Below are 21,525 nucleotides of genomic sequence, written 5' to 3'. Positions count from 1 at the left end.
AACGTAACCCACCAAACAACCTTCCATAATATTTGAATTGACTGTCCTACTTCCTTACTTCCTTACTGGAATGGACTCGTCCAACAAGTGAACATCGCGCCGACGCAGTAAACGGCTACTGATAGCCGTAACAAAGCTATTTTAATGCTCAGAGCATTGTTAGAGAGAAGATGGTGTTTTCACGAGACGAACCGTGTTTTTATTCTTGAGTCGTACTTTAACACGTAATCTGTAGTTGTGTAAGAATATTTTTGCCGTCAGTACGGTGATAAACTAGCACCTAACAAGACATCAGTTTGAGGTTAGTGGCAAAATTTAGAGGGACAGGTTCTGTCAATAATAAGAGACACAAAAGATCGATGACAGTGTTGAATGTAGACATCGTCGCTGAAATCAAAAACCGATTAACTGTCTCGCCAAAAAAAAATCAATAAGACGCTTGAGAACTAAAATTAATTTACTAAAATTAACCGTTCATCGGGCAGCAAAAGAATGAATCTTACGACCACATCGAATTCAAACAGTTCATCAACTTCTTGTTCCAGATAAAGAAAAACGACTAGAATACTTTATCTGTTATGTCGATTCGTTCGTGAGGGTATTCATACATGGACTGGAGTTTTTCACAGATGAGGCGTGGTCTCATCTGGACGTTTACGTAAACAGACATAACAGTAGGATTTGGAGTGCTGAAAATCCCCCCCCGCATATCATGAAAAACAATTACACCCGTAGAAGATGGGCGTTTTGTGCGCGATATCACGAAAAAAATTATTGGTTCCTTTTTTTTGAGTACACCATTACTACAGAACGATATTAGAATATTTTATTGCAATTGGTTGCACTCTTGGAAAAGGAAGATCGACACTGGTGGTTCCAACATGACGGTGTAACATCACACTACCCCCATTCAACTTCTGATTTTGTTTGAAGATCGCGTTATTGGTCGTGACTTATGGTCACCAAGATCTCCAGATTTGACTGCGCCAGATTTTTTTATTTGGGATTACCTAAGGAAAAGCCTACAGCAACAAACCACGAACACTTATAAGATATAACTGAATAAAATTAATAACTGAAGTTCAAAATCGAACAAGCAGCTTTAAATATCATTCCTCAAACTCTGAAAAAAGTTGCAAGAAACGCAGTGAAAGGGATGGAAGTATGAATTCATGAAGATGACGGCCACTTTCAGCTTTACTCTAGAATTTAAGGTATTATTAGGAAGTTTGGAAATAAAATATTTAATTTAATAACTTAAAAATGCCTTTTTTTATTTAAATGTACCTGCTGACATAGACTGGTTGCGTTTTATATGGGACACCTTGTAGTACGTTAAAGTATCCATTTCAATATAAAACACTCATTCTATTTACCACCAGAAAAAAGTCTATAAATATTGTTTAACCTTTTCAGTTAATACTTCATCGTGGGCGCAAAAGATATTTTATCTAAAAATAAAATTTTTTATTCTAAAAGATATCCAAGATTTTCACTGTTATTTGATTTTCCTACTACCTTAGATAGCTGTTTAGTACAGAGATGAAAAAATATTTTCAACATTCAAATATGAATGAAAAGAAATAGCGATTTTTCAAACCTGTTGTAGTACAACCCTAAATTTTTGTTAGAATATTTACACTAAAATTATAAAGTATGTTGAAAGGATTTTTCATACCTAATATATCGGATAACCTAATTAGGTATTCTTTTTAAAACACTCGCTTTTCGAAAATACTGAAATATTTTTAAAACTTTCCTCAGTTTTTCTTTTTATGCAATTAATTAAAGTAGTAAAATTTTATTAAAGTAGTATATTCTGATTTAATATTAATGTACTAAAAATGAAAATTTCATCAGTCATCTATAAGGAACAAAGGTTAACATTCTGTACCGTAGGATGTGGTCGCTAACATTCAAACTACGGCGGATTATCAAATCCTACTTCTAATTTCTTCTTTTTATCTTAACGAAGAAATAAAATTAATTATAACCTATTTCTTCTAATCCAGATCTATTATAAGTCTTATGAACAGTCTATAAAGTTTGACAGGGAAGATTGTTTCTCTCACGTGAAAAGTAAGTGTTGTGTGATTTAATACTTGATAAATCTCGTTTAAAATTAGTCAATTTGTTTTTAATTAAGATTATATTGAATATTTTACCTCAGAAAAATACGAGGTTAATATGATTTTTACTTCGTTGTACGAAGTAAAGGAAGTATTGTGATCGCGAAAAATTTCGGTTTTGAAATTTCAACGGAAATATCCATCTTGACCATCCCTGAATCCGCTTTGATTAGTTTTGGCGTGACGTCTGTACGTACGTAAGTATGTACGTAGATACAATTAGCCGTAGGTTAATCGTTTATGAATTAAATTTAATTTTGGATTTAGGACTCCCCTTCTGATTGCAATCGACTGAACCAAAAGTGTTCAAAAGGCCTAAAATCCAAAACAAAAATTGGATTTTGGACGTTTTCTTAACTTCAGTAATAAGCCTTTATTGATAGCTTTTCAACGATGTATCATAAGTGGTACTTATTTTGAATGGTTCCAGAGTTATAGCCAAATAAAATTTTAATTAATGAAATATTTTGATCTTACAAGGGCGCATCGATTCGAATCAGACTTCATCTCCTTTTTTTTAACTTTTGTTTTTATTTTATATACATTGATTTATTAATAATTATTAACCTCTGATTGTAAAATAAATTTCCGATAAATTATAATTCATTAACAAAAAAATAAAAAAATAAAATAAAATAAAACGTAAAAGTATTAGAAGTTATTACTGAAATAAAATTATATGTATTTTTCATTTAAAAAAAATATGTATATGTAATTTAATAGGGGTACAAGAAAGTCATGTAGTGTCCACATCAGATTTTTTTTTTAGGATCTTAAACGAATTTAGATACCATCTTTTTCCCGTTCTGTTAATAGGCTGTTGTTTACAGCAATAATTCTTACTAAAAAAAAAAATTAAATCGTGTCTGAATATAAAAATTGAAAAACTTTGAATCAAAAATAAATTGGATAAAATAGAACTGAGAAAGAGATAGTAATAATTTAAGGTATTTAAAACAAAATTGTCAAATTTTTATCAAATTAACTAATTATAAATAGTAAAAGTTTTTTCTCGTATCATACTGCAGTTTTCCTTACTGTAAAAATCATCTTTATTAGTTAAATAAATAGTAAAAATTAATTAGTTATAATGTTTTTTTTTTTCTATTGTAGACATAACAATATTAATCAACGAATTATTAAAATATGCCTGGTAAAACGGCTGAAATAAGACATTTTTCTAACTGATTATATTTTTATTTTCTATATAAAATGTGTTTAGAAATGGATTTTCTAACCATTTGTAGCGAAGCTTGTTAACGTAGGCTTCGGGATGGGAGAGTCAACTGAGAAAAAACGAGCGTCACGAAAAGGCGTCACGCGCTAGCTATTAACACAGTCATTCAGAATCGTATTCAAAGAATGATACTGTTACTGTTTTAGTTTTTCATCACGCTCATATTTACATATTTTAATCATAGATTGGATTTAACCGTTAACAGATTTAACAGACTGGATTTCATTGTTAGTTCATATTTCTTATTAATAAAAAAAATTATCATTTGTGTATATTGCGTATACGTTATTTTGCTCCATTAATAATTCATATAATATTGCGTAAGCTTCGCTTCCGTAGTGTGTCCACGCACCGATGCACTAGTTTAACTATTTTTACAAAAGCACTGCTGAATAGCTTAAATATTTTTGAGAGCTAGCAAAAATATTTTAACGGTTACAATTTTCTTAAAAACTTATTTTTAGTCAAAACCTTATTCTCGAGTAATATTGTTTTTCTTTTAACAATCATTGAATGAACAGTTAGTTAAATGTAATTTTGATAACTTCAATATATTATTTAAAACAATAAAAAATACTTTCGTGTTTGAGGCATTAGGTTACACAATGTCATTGTTTTCAATGAGTTAGATAAATATATATGTTTCACCACAATTTACGATAAATGTTTTCAAAAAATATATAAAGACATGAACAATAACTTATTAATGGTATAATAATTTAATTCGAGAACATTAATTTTATTATCTTACTTCCTTATTTCACATTTGGTATAAATATGAGATGAACATGGACCACCAGTTAGATTACAGTGAAGGTATGTTGTGTGATATTCGTTTTATTTTAGATGCCGAACGAATCTATTATTAGCTAAACTTATACGTATTCTTTTGGAAAAGGTTTCTTTAAAAAAGAACTAGCTGTTATTCTTTCTTCTTTTTGTTTTGAAGTTAAATTTTATTAGTCTGCTATTTTCACTTAACTTTTAACGTGAAATTCTATTTTTTGCCGAAAACAAAATATATTGATTTTTAGAAGAATTATTTTGTTACTACTATGTGTTCTCCCAGTGGTAGGATCCGATGTAAAATTTAATACTTTGTTGCCACCTTTATTTGCTGCTTTATAGTTTCAACCTCAGTATTTCTTATGACTGATACATATAAAGCACCTCGGATACATGCGTCAGAGCTTCTTACTACAAATAATGATCTTTAAAAGATAGTCAACTTTACTGTGAACAAAGAGAAAATGTCATCAATAGAATTGAATTATACGGTGATATACTATATTTTGCCGGGTGAAGAAATGGAAAACTACTTCAAAATCTTACTTGAATTTTTCTTTTTTTGATTAGCCTCTGGAACCACCGTAATGTATTATTTCAGAGGATGAATGAGAATATGTATGAATGTAAATGAAGTGTAGTCTTGTACAGTCTCAGGTTGACCATTTCTGAGATGTGCGATTAATTGAAACCCAACCACTAAAGAACCTCGGTATCCACGATCTAGTATTCAAATCCGTATAAAAGTAATAGGTTTTGAACCTTAGAACTCCCGATTTCGAAATTAGCTGATTTGCGGTGACGAGTTCACCACTAGACCAACCCGGTAGCTAATCTTACTTTACTTGGTGAGAATGATGTGGGATATAGTTATTTTTGGAAAAATCTATGATATTTTAGGATGTAAAAGGAGTTTTATGTCAGATCCCCTTTTTCATTTGTACGGTGCTGCCAAAATTTATTCATTATGTAGAAGGAAAAATAACAAAATATTTCATTATGTAATATTTTAATAGATAAATTCTTCATTAACACTAGGAAATAAAGGTAAACTGTGTACATCGGAAGTGATTTGAATGTACTGTAACCTGTAATTATTATTATTTTTTTTAAATCTGATGTGGGTACTACATGACTTCCTTGTACGCCTATTAAATTACATATATACATTTTTTTTAAATGGGAAGAACATAAAATTTCATTTCATTGATTCAGATATTTTTTTAATTGTTATTATTGAATTATTATTTATCGTAATTTTTTTTACTTAGAGGTTAATAATTATAAATTAATAAATCAATATTTAAATAAAAAAAAGTTAAAAAAAGGAGATTAAGTCTGGTTCGAACCGATGTGTCTTTCCCCTGTAAGATCCAATTATTTCATTAATTAAAATTTTATTTGACTATAACTCTGGAACCAATGAAAATAACTACTACTTATTAAAGTATACCGTTGAAAAGCTCTCAGCGAGGGCTTATTACTGCAGTTAAGAAAAGGTTCAAAATACTTTTTTCGATTTTGGGCTTTTTTGGACAATTTTTTTCCAGTCAATTGCTGTCAAAAGGGAAGGTGCAAACAACTAGATGTTATTCCTAAACTATGTTAGTCCTAAATCCAAAATTTCAACATCCATTCAATTTCAATTACATCAATCGCTAATCGTGTTTGGGTTATGCGAGATACGTACACATACGTACAGACGTCGCGCTGAAACTAGTAAAAATGAATTCAGGGATGTTCGAAATGGATATTTCCGTTGAAATTTGAAAACTAAAATTTTTTCGCTATCACATGTTTGTTTATTTTCATTTTTACTTCCTTTACTTCGTACAAGGAAGTAAAAACAAAAACAAACAAATTGTCTTTACTTTTGTTTACAAAAAACATAAAGTAAAATCATTTATTTACTCAAGGATAATTGTCTAAAATGAAACAAAATTGTAAATAAACATTTGGTATTTTAATAAAAATATATCAATTTTATGGTTGAAATTAAAAAAAATAAATAAATAAATAAATTAAAAATTTAGTATGGTTTGTTTTTTTATTAAAAAAATAAAAAACATAATAAAATTAATTTATTGCATCAATAGTAATAATTATATAAATTAGATAATTCAAATATACGTAAACGTGATGATATTAAACAAGTAGTTGTTTTACTGCAAAGAAGGATCGAAATTATCTTTTAATTTATTTTAATACAATACGTGATATTTAAAATAACAGATCGTTTGATAAAACAATCAAAATAATGGGATATATGTACATGTACTTCATTTATTATTCAGAACATAATATATATAATACCAGTAAAATTAATTATTTTGCATGGCAATTACTATGAAGTATATTTTTTGTTTTGTCGCTTTTTTAGCGAGCGTACAGGTAAGTTTTATTTAATTATTTATTTATTTATTTAAATCATTTTTTCCATTATCAGCTAAGATTAAGCTTCTAGAATTGTATCGACGCACACGTTCATCTATATAAATATAGAATACTGATACGTATGTGTAAGAATTACATTTTATAATGTATTTATTTTATTAAATAAATTCAGTGACCATAAACGTATGGTAACAATTCTTTTTTAAATTTAAAACAAAAATAAATCAATTTTATAAAATTAAAAATTACTAAAGATTTAATAAAAAATCAGAAATGTAATTGAACTATTAAATAAATAATCTACAATGTAACGATTTGAAATTAAAAATATTTTAATATATAAAATTCTGACTGAATTTTAATATTTTGAAATTAAAATTTTTATTTAGATGTGATTACATCAAGTTTATTGTTCCTATTTCTTTATTGTTTATTTTTGTTCTTTATGATTTTTGTTGTTTTATACTACCCTTGTAGTGTTACTGTAGTCGCTAATGTCTATAATTGTTGATACGACTATAAATAAAACCATTAAAAAAATAAAATGATATTTTTATTATGTTAAAAAATGTTTATTATCATAATTTTCATTTTTTCGATTAGGCCTCTAGTGACCATGCACACATAAAGTCAAAAAGAATTATGATTTTTTGTTCTTCCAGTATTGTCTCATTCTGCTACTTTGTTCCCGATTTTTTCTTCAATCCATTTTATGCCTAGTCTTTTGACTTTCTCTGGGAGTCTACCGTTTTTTTATAAGTTTTCTAAATTGATCTCGATATTGTACTGTTTTCGTTTATATTTAATTTTTTAATGTCTTTATCGACTTGGAAAACCAGGTGAGTTTAATTTTTTCTGCATTAAATCTACTACAGATTTGTTTTGTAAGTCTTCGTGGATTCAATCTGTACGTGGCCGTAAAATTGTAATTTTATTTTTCTTATTGTATTGTAGATTTTATCTGTTTCTGTAAATTTCGTTTTCGCTTTTGATTTTGTGGATTATGTTTTTAAAGTTTGTAAATATTTCTTAGGATTCTTTTTTCCACTTTGAAAGTTTTTTTTATCTGAATATGTTTGGAGGCATTCAGTTGCGTATACGGCTTAGGGTAAAATGATCGTGTTGTAGTGTTTTAGTTTAGTGTTATAAGATAGGGATTTTTTATTGTAGATGTTTCTTTTTGACATAAAGGCGAGATTCATTTTTTTGAGTCTTTCTCTCATTATTTCTTTTCTAAAAAGTTAGGGCTTATGATTTCACCGAGGTTTTTACATATTACAATTCTTTGGATTTCTTGATTTTTGTCTATTTTGATTTTGGTTTCTTTATTTTCTTTTTTGTTTGTGAACCAATTTTCCGTTTATTTAAATCGTAAAACATAAAATTGTTTTAGAGTTATTTAATCATTTTGAAAGTTATATAAAGTATTTTCCAATATCATTTTTGACAAAAAAGGGAAAAACTAACTTTATGAGCTTTATATTATTATTGTTATATATTATATTATTATTGACGAGATTTTTATAGATATGGTAAATAATCTTATTTATTATTTTCTTTACCTATATTGGTAGTCTCATTTTTAACTTTTATTTTGTATAAATTTTTGATTATTATTAGCAATATATTTTGTATTCTTTAAATTTGGTAATCTATCGAACCTAATGTATTAATATGACTTACGCTGTTTATAATATACTTTTTTCCTTTGCTTGATGAATTAATTCTCCACAGAAGCTTGTACTTGGGAATATAGATATGGAATTTTGTAGCGTATAGAAAATGACATGCCTGATCGGGATTCTAACCCGGGACCTGCGGATGAAAAACCGTGGCGCTACCGCTCCACAATGGAGATCACCACTGCCACTTAATATCCTTTCTTTTTTTTAGAATCAGTAGGTTTTAGGAAGATTAGGTGTCCATAAAAAAATTATAATTTTCTTATTAATTTTTTCTCATTGTGACTACTATGGATTTTTTTTAATAGATCTCTAATTAATGAAATTTGTTCAAAATATTTTTAAATATATTATTTAGGATTAGTTCTAATATTTATAAAGTTATATTTATTTTTATATTACCGTTTTATATTAAAATAATACTTGGTACAGCCAATTATGATTTTTATTTCGGTTTTTATTATTTTTGTTTTTAAATTATATTTACTTATAGTTTAATTGTTCAAAAAATGATTGTAAATAAAGCAATACACACAAAAAAATTATATTTTTTTAATTTTAATTAAAGTTTAAAAGTTTTCTTTATTTTTAAATATTTTTTCTTTGAAATTATATTATTTCTTCATTTGAAACAGTAATTTTATAACATTAAGAAAATTTTTTTAGTCTATCTTTTTACTAAAAATAGAATAATTTTCATAATTAAAAAATAATATGTTTATGATGTAGATATGTTGTGTGTGTGTGTACATTTAAATTAAAAAAAAGAACAACAGAAATGTTTAATGAACGTTGCAATTATTACTTCATATGTTCAAGCTGAATAGCAGAAAATGTTTTAATGTAAGCACTTTTTGCAATAAATTAAATGGACTAGATTTCTAGATTTTAGCATTATAAATAATTCTCTGTGTAATGAAGAAGTAATCTTAGATCAGTTTATTTAATAATTCTTGCATGGCGTTTTTAGAAACTTTTTATAATAAGATAAACATTTAAAAAAAAAAATAGTTTTATGCATTTAATTATGTAATCCTTTGTCTTGTTTTACTAAAATAAAGGTAACACATAATGAATATTTAGTCAGACAAAAAATATACATTCGCAAAAGCTGAAGAATAAATGAATAGTTTTTTTAGAATTTTCTAAAGATGATATTTTTTCACTGACGAATTAATGTTTTATAAGATTTTGAGGATATTCACGTGATATTGATAAAGCAACATATTCTTTGAACGTTAACATTAGAAAATTATAATGTTAATAAATAATTTTATACTACTTATTTAACTCTCTCTCTCTCTCTCTCTCTCTCTCTCTCTCTCTGTGTGTGTGTGTGTGTGTGTGTGTGTGTGTGTGTGTGTGTGTGTGTGTATTATTTCACTTTCGCTGGTATTTGTCAACAACACAGACACACAAGTTCTGGTAGGGGTCGAAACCATAGACAATTAAAAAAAAGTCACCCAATACAAATTTCTAAGTTAAATGGATTACGAGAAATCCTTGTAAAACAAAGAAGTTTAAATTGCAGCCGAACATAATCTACGCTCGCTTCACTCGATAACCTCGTCTAATTAACATTAAATACACAAATTACATAGATTATTCTCTAACATTGGATACGATTAATCAAATTCATCGCCCAAATCCAGCATGCACGATGGTGAAAGTTGAAAAAAAAAAAATTAAAAAAAAATTGAACAAAGGGCCAACCATCTGAACATGTATTTGTTCGTTATCGTTCATCCATATGTTATCGTTAACATATTCTGTATATCGTGATTGGCTCTTCAATTATACAATGCTGAAAATTTAATAATCGCTCCCATTGTTTGAAAATAACATATATAATTTTTAATTTGACGTGGTTAGCGAACGTAGGTTATGTTTGACCAAGACTACATTTCATTTACACTCATACATATCATCCTCATTCATCCTCTGAAGTAATACCTGAACGGTAATTCCTAGAGGCTAAACAGGAGAAAGAAAGAAAAGGTTAAAGTTATATTTGACATAAATTTAAACTTCCTTTTTTACGAGGATTTCTCTTAATCTATTTACCTTAGAGATTGGTTTTGGTTAATTTTTTTTGTAATTTCTATTTATCGTTTTGACCCCACCAAAACTTATCTGTGTCTGTCGACATATGCCTGCAAAGGTCCGAATGAATAATACAAGCAAATATTTCGGTCTTTCACCGACGTATTTGGTATGTGTAGACATTAACCGGAAAATATTGACATTCTCTAATTTCGGTCTTTCATGGAAACATATATGTACTATATATATATATCTGTGTGTGTACAGTACACACACAAGTAGTATAAAATTATTATAATTCCATTTATGTAATACTATTGTATTTTTATTATAAAATTTTTTAATCTAATACTGGATAAATTTATCTAAAAATGTTATTCAAAACGTTAAAATTCATATAATAATAAAAAAAAAAAATATTAGAAACAATAGCATACTTATTTTTTGTAAAAGAGAAATAAATCTTTTGATTGATTTATTAAAATTGGTACAATAATTTACTTAATTAGAAAAAAAAAGAAAAGTTCCTTCATTTTGCAGCCTTATCGTAGTTACATATATATAAACGATTGAAAATGTTATAATTTTTAAGTTAATCATTATTGACTAAAATGATTCACATTAATAGAACGACCCTTCTGACGAATTGTGAATTTTTTAAAAAAGTCTCAAGATAAATTGTTAATACTATTTAGACTTGAATGTGGAGTTATTAAATTCAGCGTAAATGAATATGTATTTAGACAATAAATATTTGAAATATATTTAGGAAAAAACATAATATTTCACAACGATTACAAAATATTTATTTAAATATTTTTCTATCATTTCAAGGTGGTTTGTAAACATTTTATTAAACAATGGTTGATTAATATCTGATTAGTAATATTTTAAACGTACGTGAAAATTATAAAGTTTTTTTAACGTGAGATTGCGAAACTACTGATAAAACTTTATTGACCTTTATTTGTTAAATTAAAAATGTTAACAATGAAAGTCTGTTTTGGCTCTAAATATGACGTAGTTAATAAAGAATTATATTTAGTTTTCTTCCTCAATTTGAACCTATAATTTATTATTTTCTTCTCTTTTTAAAATCCCTAATCGCGTAAATTAATTTTTTCTTCAACTTTTTAATTCATATTGTTCTATGAAATATTTTAGGCCCTTATTATTCTATCCATTTTATTGCGACCAGATTTTCAAAAGTTCATCCCTTAATAAGATAATTCAATTAATTATTATTATAAATTTTTTGTAAATTTATTTCTCTAATAGATCCTCTTTTGACCTTTTAAAAAATAAAGTAAACTCGAGTATTTGATCGATTTTATTTTTGCATGGAAATTAAACTAATTTTTACGAGTACTGATAAATGAAATATTTAAATAATTATGAATGGGTTAACTATTTTTCATTATGTTTGTTAAAAATACCCTAAATAAATAATAAAAAAAAATTACAATGAAATTGTAAACCGTACGGTAAGAGTCTCGCAGATATCGTCACTCAATTAACCACACATCTCAGGAATGGTCGAACTGAGAATGTACAAGACTACACTTCATTTACACTCATACATATCATCCTCATTCATCCTCTGAAGTATTATCTGAACGGTAGTTACCGAAGGCTAAACAGGAAAAAGAGAGAGATATCGTCACTGAGTTTTGTTAGATTATTCTTTTATTTTTTTATGAATTACTGAGTATCTTATGGATTTATTATTCAAATTTATTGCCTTAGAACAAACAAACTGAATTTTACGACCGATTTTTTTTTTTGTTAATAGTGGTGATATCATTCAATTCATACCATATTTTTCCTTTTTTAATAAAACTATTATAATGACCTTTACGAATAGAAAATCCATGATGTAATGCTGCACTTATTACTTAGTATGTCGATTTTTATCGTTAAATTCGATTTTACCAATCGAATTTATTTCTGTTTTATTTACTCTTTTTTTTAATAAAATCAGTATAATCACTTGTAAATTAATACTATTTTTTTTTTTTTTAAGAAATGATGGGAATTAAAAAAAATTGTTTCCTTTTCAGTACTTTCATTTAGATAACAGCATTTACTATTAAAATAAGCTGTAGTATTTTTTTTTTTTTAATTTCATTATAAAGTTTTTGTACGCTACCCAGTACTATCAAGTACTGCTATCTAGCGGCGCGATTCGTAAAGGTACATTAAAGAAATGAATAAAATAACATATTCTAGTCCCACGGTTCATCAAATCGAAAAAAAAATCAAACATAATTCGATCTATTTTTTGAAAGTATTCTTTATTACTAATCTAATTTTATAATGTTTTCATGCTTAATGGTTTCCAATTTTCATTTTACTGTTAGATTAGGTCATGTTTAGGACTGTAAACGTGGTTCGTTGACTTCGTCGCCTCTTATTGTGGAAGTTTTAACGAACTCCATGATATTTAATACCAGTAATAAACAAAATTTATTACATTATTATTATTTGATTTAATCCATTTAATTGCTATTACAATTTTTATTTATTTATTTATTTTTTTGTAATTTATGTAAGAAACCTTTTACATTTATTTAATACTTTTTTTTTGTAATAAAAAGTATATATAGATTTTTTTTTCATCCACCTTAAGGGTAGGGTACGTTATATCAATTACTTCTTATAAGTTCTAGTTTTCTTTTGTTTTTGCTGGTAAATTTTTATTTTTTTGGACATGGCTTTCTTTTATTCTTCTGTTTTATTGTTTTGTTCGTTCCTTTGATTTCGGTTTCTTCTGGAATCTTTATTTCTTGTTGAAACCAGTTTGAATTATTGTTTTTTTAAAATTGAGCAAGTCATAATTGTTTTATTAATATGTTATTTATTCTGGAGAGATGGAAAGACGATTGTAGAAGCTAATTTTCTATTATTATTATTTTTTTTTTTTTTTATTAGATCATTATTGAAAATTAATTTATCTTTTGAAATTTTGGAACTAATATTTTCCTAATATCTTTCCTTACTTCTATTTTATCCGTTATTCCTTTTTTATTTATGGCTAACCTTTCCACTATGTTCAAGACTATTGATTTTATTACTGTATTGTAATGTTTAATTATAGTGTAAAAATGGTTAATTGAAATGAGAATTTCGTCTTCTATATTTTGGATTCGATTATACACTTTTCCAGAATATTCCAACCGATCCATTCTTTTAGATATTTAAAATGTATTATTTTCTCAATATTCTGATCATTAACTTCTAGTTTTTGTAGTGCGTTCTTAATCTAGGTCATGATTTAATTTTTTTCGAAGGGGATTTTATGTCTTATTTTACCTAATCGTTTCTATTGTTTTGTGATTAAAATCTCGGCTTCACATCACTACTTAGCTACAAGAACTCATCTTCAAACACGAGACAATTACAATTACACTTCAATTTTTTATTCCTATTTCGGTTCAAGGATTTGTGTCTAAGTACTTGTTTATTTCCTCAAAAACTTTCTCAAGTGCATAGTTGATGAATACAAAGGGAAAGTCCATCGTCCTGGCTGACTCCAATTTTAATAATAAAAAGTTCTGATAATCCCCCCACGAACTTCACTTTTGTTTAAATCTTAGAATGGTTTTATTAAATTTTATATAATTTTGAAATATTGGAAATAAAAAAGATTTTTTTTGTATTTAATCTATATTACGAACTATTTATGATATCAGTTCAAGTCTAAGAATTCAAATTATAACATGGAGACGAGTAAAATATAAATAAAATATATTTTATTTATATAAAGTAATAGAAAGAAAATTATTTAAAGCAGATTAACAATTAGGAAAAAATAAAAATTGTAAACATTTCCTGATTATATTGAAATTTGAATTAAATCTGATAAATTGTATTTATTTAAAAATGAAACAAACAAAATTTAATGCATAATAATAATAATATTAGAAAAAAAAAATGCAAAGATTATAAATTTTAACTACGAAGAATGTAATGTACAAAAAGTTGACAACTTATTTTTTAAGAAGTAAGAACATGTAACTAAAAACATGTCAATAAACATATTCCTTTATAACCACGTGCTCTTGGATTGTTGATATACCGTTTAGTTTTCTTGTTGTTATTTGAGTGCTACGTATTTAAGTGTTAGTAGTGATTTTTGTAATGTGCGTTTTTCGGGATAACGATACAACGTAAACCTTTGCGTGAAACTGGGGAAAACTTTCACAGAAACTTTTCATGTTTTGAAACAAGCTTACGAAGATGATATTCTGGGTCGTACGCAATACTGCGATTGGTTTTTACGTCTTTTTTTTTTATGAGTCGGCGAAACCCCGGTTAAGGGCGAAGTGTCGGGCTCGCTAACAGGTTACGCAAGATGTTATTAAAGTGCGTATGTGTGCCTACGCCCTACCGATTAAATTTCCTATCTCATCAACTCCCCTCCAGGGGCCGGACCCGCAATTAAATATAATTCAGCCCTGGGAGGTGCTTTCGAGTTCAGGGGATTGAGAGTCCCTGTGCATCATTATCGTCGTCCATCCACGCAAGCGCGGACGCGTGATAGGAGCTATCACGCATCCGCTATCCTGTGGAGCACAGGAGGCTCTCGTCATCCCTTCGCTCTCCGGTCGATTTCTTCTCTACAGCCTTGGAGGTCTTATTCCTGGAATTTATCTACATATCAAATATTTTGAGCATCCATTCTTTATTCGGTTCTGATACCAGGAGAAAGTTTATTCCACACTCCACTGTCACCGCTCAAATCATACCATGAGCAGCCGAGCACCTATTTTCATTCACATACAAGCACCTCAGTTGTTGCGCTCACACTCTCAGCTACGCATCCTGTGACCAGCTTTGCCAAGTAGAACACACCTCGGTTTCTCCTTACAGTCTGCCTTATGGTGACCAAGTCCACCTCACCTAAAGCAGGCACGATGCAAGGTTACGCCTCGCGACCCAGCAAAATGTGGCATGACAGAATAGTTAAAAAAACAAAGGCAATGTAATCAAGTGGAAACAGCTGTGCCGGTATAAACAGCCGACACAACAAAAAATTCCGTAAGACACAATGAAAAGGCTTAAATGTGATGTGGTTCCACTGAAACAATATTATCGCAACTAGAGTTCATTCCAAAATCACACATGAGCCAAAATATAATTAAATTATCAAAACAATCACAAAGTTCACTTCACCTACGTCGCTAAGCAACCGCCGGGCAAGAGAGTCAAACAGTAAAACAGTCTAAATAAAACAAATTATATTAAATTAAATAAAACGAAATAAAAACACCGACTAACGTAAACGAAAACAAAGAACAAAATCGAATTAAATAAACTAAAGAACTAAACCGAGCGTAGGAGCACATCCACTCATTGTCACATACATAATAGGTTATGGGTTTTCACAATTTAAAAGTGATCCTCAGTCAATTGAAGATGATCCTCGACCAAGAAGGCCTTCGACTTCAAATGATGACACACGTTCATAAAATCAACGATCTGGTGCGTGCAAATCGCCGATTGACTGTCACAGAACTTGCAGAAAGGGTTAGCATCTCGATTGGATCAAGCCATGAAATTTTGACTGAAACACTGGACATATACCGACTTGCAGCAAAGTTTGTTCCTCGTTTGATGACCGAACAGCAGAAAGAACATCGAGTGGACAATTGTCGGCAACTCTTTAAACAAGCCCATGACGATGAAACATTCTTGCAAAGTTTCCTAACGGGAGATGAAAGCCGGGTTTATGGCTATGATATCGAGACAAAAGTTCAATCATCAAAAAATCGCTAGTAACACTTAAACATGTCGTTCTCAAACAACAAAAACTAAACGAGATATCAACAATCCAAGAACATGTGGTTACAGAGGAGGTTATGCGAAATACAATACTGCCAACCGCACGTCACTAAATATCTCCGTTGACGCGTAATTAAAAAAAGAATAATTATTTTTTGAGCAGAGCTCGTGTATATATATATATATATATATATATATATATATATATATATATATAGAGAGAGAGAGAGAGAGAGAGAGAGAGAGAGAGAGAGAGTGAGAAAGAGAGATTGTGTGAGTGAGGGGTGTTAATGGGAGGGGAGGAAAATTAAAAGGATTTTCCCTATTTCCTTACATATTATTGTTTATTGCACCTCAGTTACCAAAGTAAAGGGTGATATAGACATTTAAATTAGGTTAATATTAACAATTTTCAGCTAGTTTGTAATTAATATATGCTTACCAATAATTCACAATATAATTTATATTAATTTTAAAATACCTTATACGTATGGAAATTTAAAGTAATTCAAAAATGATAAATAGAATAAATAATCCACAATACGAAATGAAAATCATTCAAAAGATGATTAAGTACAATTTTTTATGGATATAGAGTATTAAATTCAGATAATAAATTTCCGTCTTCATATAAATAGGTTAATTGTAACGTGATAGATTATTAAGGTACGAGGATTATATTTTGTTATAGTAATAGTTAAAATATAACAGCTGCATTATAATTTGGCAGTATTGAATGTTAGATTTAAGTATATATATTGAACTCAGAGATTAGCTTCACAAAAAATACGAATATATATATATATATATATATATACATAATTAACAATAGTTACTTTAAAATTTTTGTAACTTACATACATTTTAAATTACTTCTAATAGAGATTTGACTGAATTGCTATAAAGGCTAACACTTCTAAACACCACATAATTCTAAAAAAATATCTTCAATGAAACTTCAGCCTATTTTATGATTGTTCAATAATTATTGTGAATAAAACAGTTTTTGTTGTTGTTAACGTTTAATTTTCTCAACGTAAATCATTGATCAGCTTTGTCTGTTCCGATTAAAAAAAATTTCAAATAACAGGGCTAACATAGATATGGTGCAAAACTGACCAAATCACTTTGATATTTGTCAAGTGGTGACCCGTCAGATGGCGTGCTGAGATGTTTCTAACTCGTGCATTTAGTTACTTGTTTATCGCGATCGAGTAAAGAATACAAGTTTTGGCATTTTCTGAAAAATGGAAAAGATTGAAATTCGAGTTGTTAAAAGTACTTTATTTTAAAAGGTTTAATCACGATGGACAAAAAAAGAATTAAATTCCACTTTAAAGTCTTCTCTTTTCCTTTGTTTTCGACGAAAAAATAATGAACTGCTGAATTTGGTCTTACATCAATTCAACGTGATGAACGCTCAGGTTGCCCAAAAACAGACGAAATCGTCACAAAAATCCACAATGCCTTATTAATTGATTTCCTAGCTAAGGTATGCGAACTTGCTTCCAGCACAAACATCTCGATAGACGTTTCCTCTACATTTTACACAAAGTTTTCGTTGTGAAAAATCTTTCTGCTGGATGGCTACCGCATTTGTTAACAGTTGATCAGAAACGCGATCAATTGAATATTTCTGAAGGATGTTTTGAGTTATTTAAACATAATTCTACTGATTTTCTTCTATTTCCGTTAAAGCCCATCAGGGCTTGGAATGGGGGGAGGGTGTGGCGAAAAAAGCGTCACAAGGCCCTATCTTCCCCTATGGGGTTGGGATGATTTTCTTCAACGTCTTATAACAATAGATAAAAATTGGATCACAATCACATGCCAGAGACTAAAAAAGGGATGGAAGCAGGCGAAAGTGCGCCAAAGAAAGTGAAAAGAGTCCATCTGGAGGAAAAGCCATTTCTAAGGTTTTTTTTGGAATTCAAATTGTGTGGTACTCACAGATTATCCGGAAAAATATAAGACCAGATCGCTTCACTCCTGAACCAATTAAAGGATGTTATTCAGGCTAAACGTCCATATCTGTCCAAAAAGAAAGTGCTCTTTCACTACATAATGCGCTTGCCCACACGTCTCGGGTAATTGCTACAAAACTCCATAAAATACGCTTTATAGTGCTCTCAATGCACTATTAGTAGGATTTGGCTCACAACGATTACTTCCTCTTCTGAAACATGGAAAAATAGTTTACTGGACGAAGATTCACTTTCAATGATGAGATCAAAGTTGAAACAATCACTTATATTCCAAAGTTGGACAAATCTCATAATGATAAGAGTATTAAAAATCGTAGATCTAAATGTATCGAATTGGCGGTTTAAAAAAATTGCTCTTTTCAACTGCATTTACAAAAAAAATTCTGAAAAATCTTATGGTTTTTGTCAGGCCGGAAACTTTTTTGAAAAATCATGATTTTACTGAGATTGGGATTGGGATACCGACTGTCATCTGGAAAGATCTTTGGCTGAAATTTTACCCGAAGATTTCGTACTGTGGTTCCTAGATGAATAGATTGTCGCTTGGACTGTATCTTTATTCCCTTTTTCCAATTTTTTGTTCTGTTGGTTTGAAAAGATCCTAGTTAAATCATATTAAGGATATCATGAATTATTCTTGTACATCCTACGGTATTATCCGGTTAGGACCCAAAAAGTTACCAAGGGTCCTTTTAGTGAACATACAGTATGCTTATTTGTGGATGTGCCTATCAGTAAAGCCAGATCGAATAATTACTCTTAAAATAGTAATAGAATCATATAATAACATAACCGTATAGTCATTTAGCATTAATTTTCTGTCTTTTTTTTCTTCAGGTTTCTACCTCTTGCTGCTTTAAGTGCAAAGAAAAATTGATAAGACATCCTCTACCACCACCACCACCTCTACCACTACCACGACCACGACCATGCGACTATTATGATGACGATGATGATGACGATGATGATGAAGTCTACGTCTCCAATTATCCAAAATATAGTGAAGCAGATTATTCTGATGACGACTGTGACTCTGAACAAAAATGTTACAAAACCTTCGTAGTTGAAGAACAAGCTTCTTGCCCGTCAATATTAAAACCATATAAACCACTTAGACCGATGAAACCAGGTTATAACCAATATCCTAAACCATATTATAAAAAACCATCAGGTAAATCAGATGGTAAATCAAGTTTTAAATCGTATAAATCTTCACGAAAACCAGATTATGGTAAACAAGCCCCTGGTAAAACAGTAACAGTAGTTGTTGATGACAATGATGGTTGCGATTGTGATTATAATCAAAATTATAAAAAATATAATGAAAAAGATATTGTAAATGATGAATACCGTAAACCATGTAAACCACCATGTTTTCCGTGCATGACATATCCTTACACTCCAAGCACTCCAATCACTTACCATTACCCATATTCTGCTGTAATTAACCCTTGTCCAGATGTTTCTTGTTATTAAAATTATTTATTACATATTATAGAAAAAATAGTTATGTTGTAGTCGACTTTAGAAATGTTAATATTTTGTGATACATTTTTCTTATTTCTCTTATTTTTTTCTTATTTTAATTAATAGAACAAAAAATTTGTATTTATGTATTATATTTCAATTATTATGTAACATAATAACGAAAATAATTTTTTTTTTTGACGTAACTAACTAAACAATTTGTTTCATAAATGTTACCTAATAGAAAAAAAATTGTAAAAGTATGTAATTTGGAATAAAAAATAATAAAAAATTACATATTTGATTATATATCGTAAATTTTATTTAATTTTATTTTATTAATTAATTAAGTTTTATTTAAAACAAATATACTTTTTTTTATGGATTCGTTCTAGTCTCATAATACTACGTATAAGCTTGCAATTACGATTTCTCCTTATGGTGTTATTTTTTCCTTTCTTCCCAATATTTTATCATTCTAAGTACATGTTCTTTCTTTCTTTATTCTATTTTAATTCAGATTTGATGATTTCTCTTTTCTGTTTTTCAAAATTCTCCATTTTCTGTTTTTCAAAATTAGTTTTCTAGTTTCTTCACTAATCTATCTTTATTCATTGTATTAATGTGAACTACAACATTAACCTTCTCTTCTTGAAATTTGTTCGTATTCCTTCAATTTAATAGATTTTTATTGCTTCTTTCTTTATATTTTACATTTATTCTAAATAGTTCTAGAATCTTCCTCAGAATTTTCCTTTCTTTTTTCAATCATCTTCATCGCCAATTTCTTTCTTTGTAGTGCAATGCTTCTGCTTTAACTACAGTTTCATATCTTGGCACTGATGGATAGTACTTTTTAATTAATTACATGTATTTTGGAAGATCTGATAAATTAACTTTCATTTTTTATGTTTGTTTTAAAATATATTACGTTTTCCTATTGCTTTCAATCATTCTTTAAGATATTTAATTTTGTCAACTCTTCTAATTTTTCCATTTTTATTTTTATCCTCCTGAAATTATACTTTTTATCTTTAATCATAATTTCTGTCTTTTAAAAATACATTTTTTAATCCGAATATTGGAGCTATTTCCTTTAAAATATAAAAAAAAATATATATATATATATTTAATTTAAATTATAATATTGTATATATTATATACATAATTTACTTTTTTTAATATATTTACAAAATTATTTTTAATATTCATTTTTTTACTGTACTGTGACATCACAAAAAGAAATTAAAATTTTGATAATCGCTTGACTAATTTTATTTTTTCTTAATAAAAAGGGATTACTCACTTAGTAAAAATATAAAGCTGAGATTTAAGTAGATCTATTTGTCCAGTTATTTATTAAATAGTGCTAAAAGTATCATGTAGTAACTACGCACTGTTAATAAAAGAATTGCAATAAAGTTAAAGAATAGTCCAACCAAATAACACTTAAAAAGAATTTTTACCTGGAATTTTATAAGTGGAAATGGTAAAGGGGCTTATAATAAACGTAAAAAAAAAATAAATGCGTGAGCGGAAGTGGTGCAGGGCTGGTTTGGGTGGTTAGGGATTAAGAGTTGAAAAAAAGTTTTGCAATAGAAAATTTGTAGATCATGCAAAAATCTACAACTTTTGTAAAGGCCACTTTTTAACATAATCTCAAAATTTTCGAGAAAAATCTTTTGTTTTTTCGTTTTTTATTTTTAATTTTCACAAAAGTAATTTCATTTTGACGAAGCTTGACGATAGTATACCTTTTCGGTCTTAAATAACCAAAAATTTTTTTGACGTCAACTTTCGCCGGTAATCGCAATAATACCATTTTTCACCCTTTTTCAAACACTCAAATCAACCCTCCACTATCCTCGCTCACGCATTTTTTTTTATGTTTATTATAAGACCCTTTACCATTTTCACTTATAGAAGTCCAGGTAACAATTTTTTTCTCTAAATGAGTTATTTTGATCGATCTAGGAAGATTTACTGAAACCATATTTTCATGTAAGGTATTTAGAATG

General features: G+C 28.5%; 1 protein-coding gene across 1 annotated transcript; it reads left to right on the top strand.

Moving 5' to 3' along the window:
* Positions 1-6,456: 6,456 nt before the first annotated feature.
* LOC142328088 (uncharacterized) lies at positions 6,457-19,673 on the top strand. Its single transcript, XM_075371577.1, has 2 exons — positions 6,457-6,543; positions 18,878-19,673. Exons 1-2 carry the CDS (start codon positions 6,487-6,489, stop codon positions 19,514-19,516), a joined length of 696 nt encoding a protein of 231 aa, XP_075227692.1. The 5' UTR covers positions 6,457-6,486; the 3' UTR covers positions 19,517-19,673.
* The last annotated feature ends 1,852 nt before the right edge of the window (positions 19,674-21,525 follow it).

Source organism: Lycorma delicatula, chromosome 7 (genome assembly GCF_047948215.1).
Source record: "Lycorma delicatula isolate Av1 chromosome 7, ASM4794821v1, whole genome shotgun sequence".
Taxonomy (NCBI): domain Eukaryota; kingdom Metazoa; phylum Arthropoda; class Insecta; order Hemiptera; family Fulgoridae; genus Lycorma; species Lycorma delicatula.
Note: the sequence above shows the minus strand (reverse complement) of the source record. Positions and strands in the feature narration are given on the sequence as shown.

Excerpts from the sequence above, each read along its gene's own strand:
- LOC142328088 (XM_075371577.1), top strand. The coding sequence starts at position 6,487 with ATGGCAATTACTATGAAGTATATTTTTTGTTTTGTCGCTTTTTTAGCG. Across the intron at positions 6,544-18,877 it reads CTTTTTTAGCGAGCGTACAG|GTTTCTACCTCTTGCTGCTT; the intron begins GTAAGTTTTATT and ends TTTTTTCTTCAG.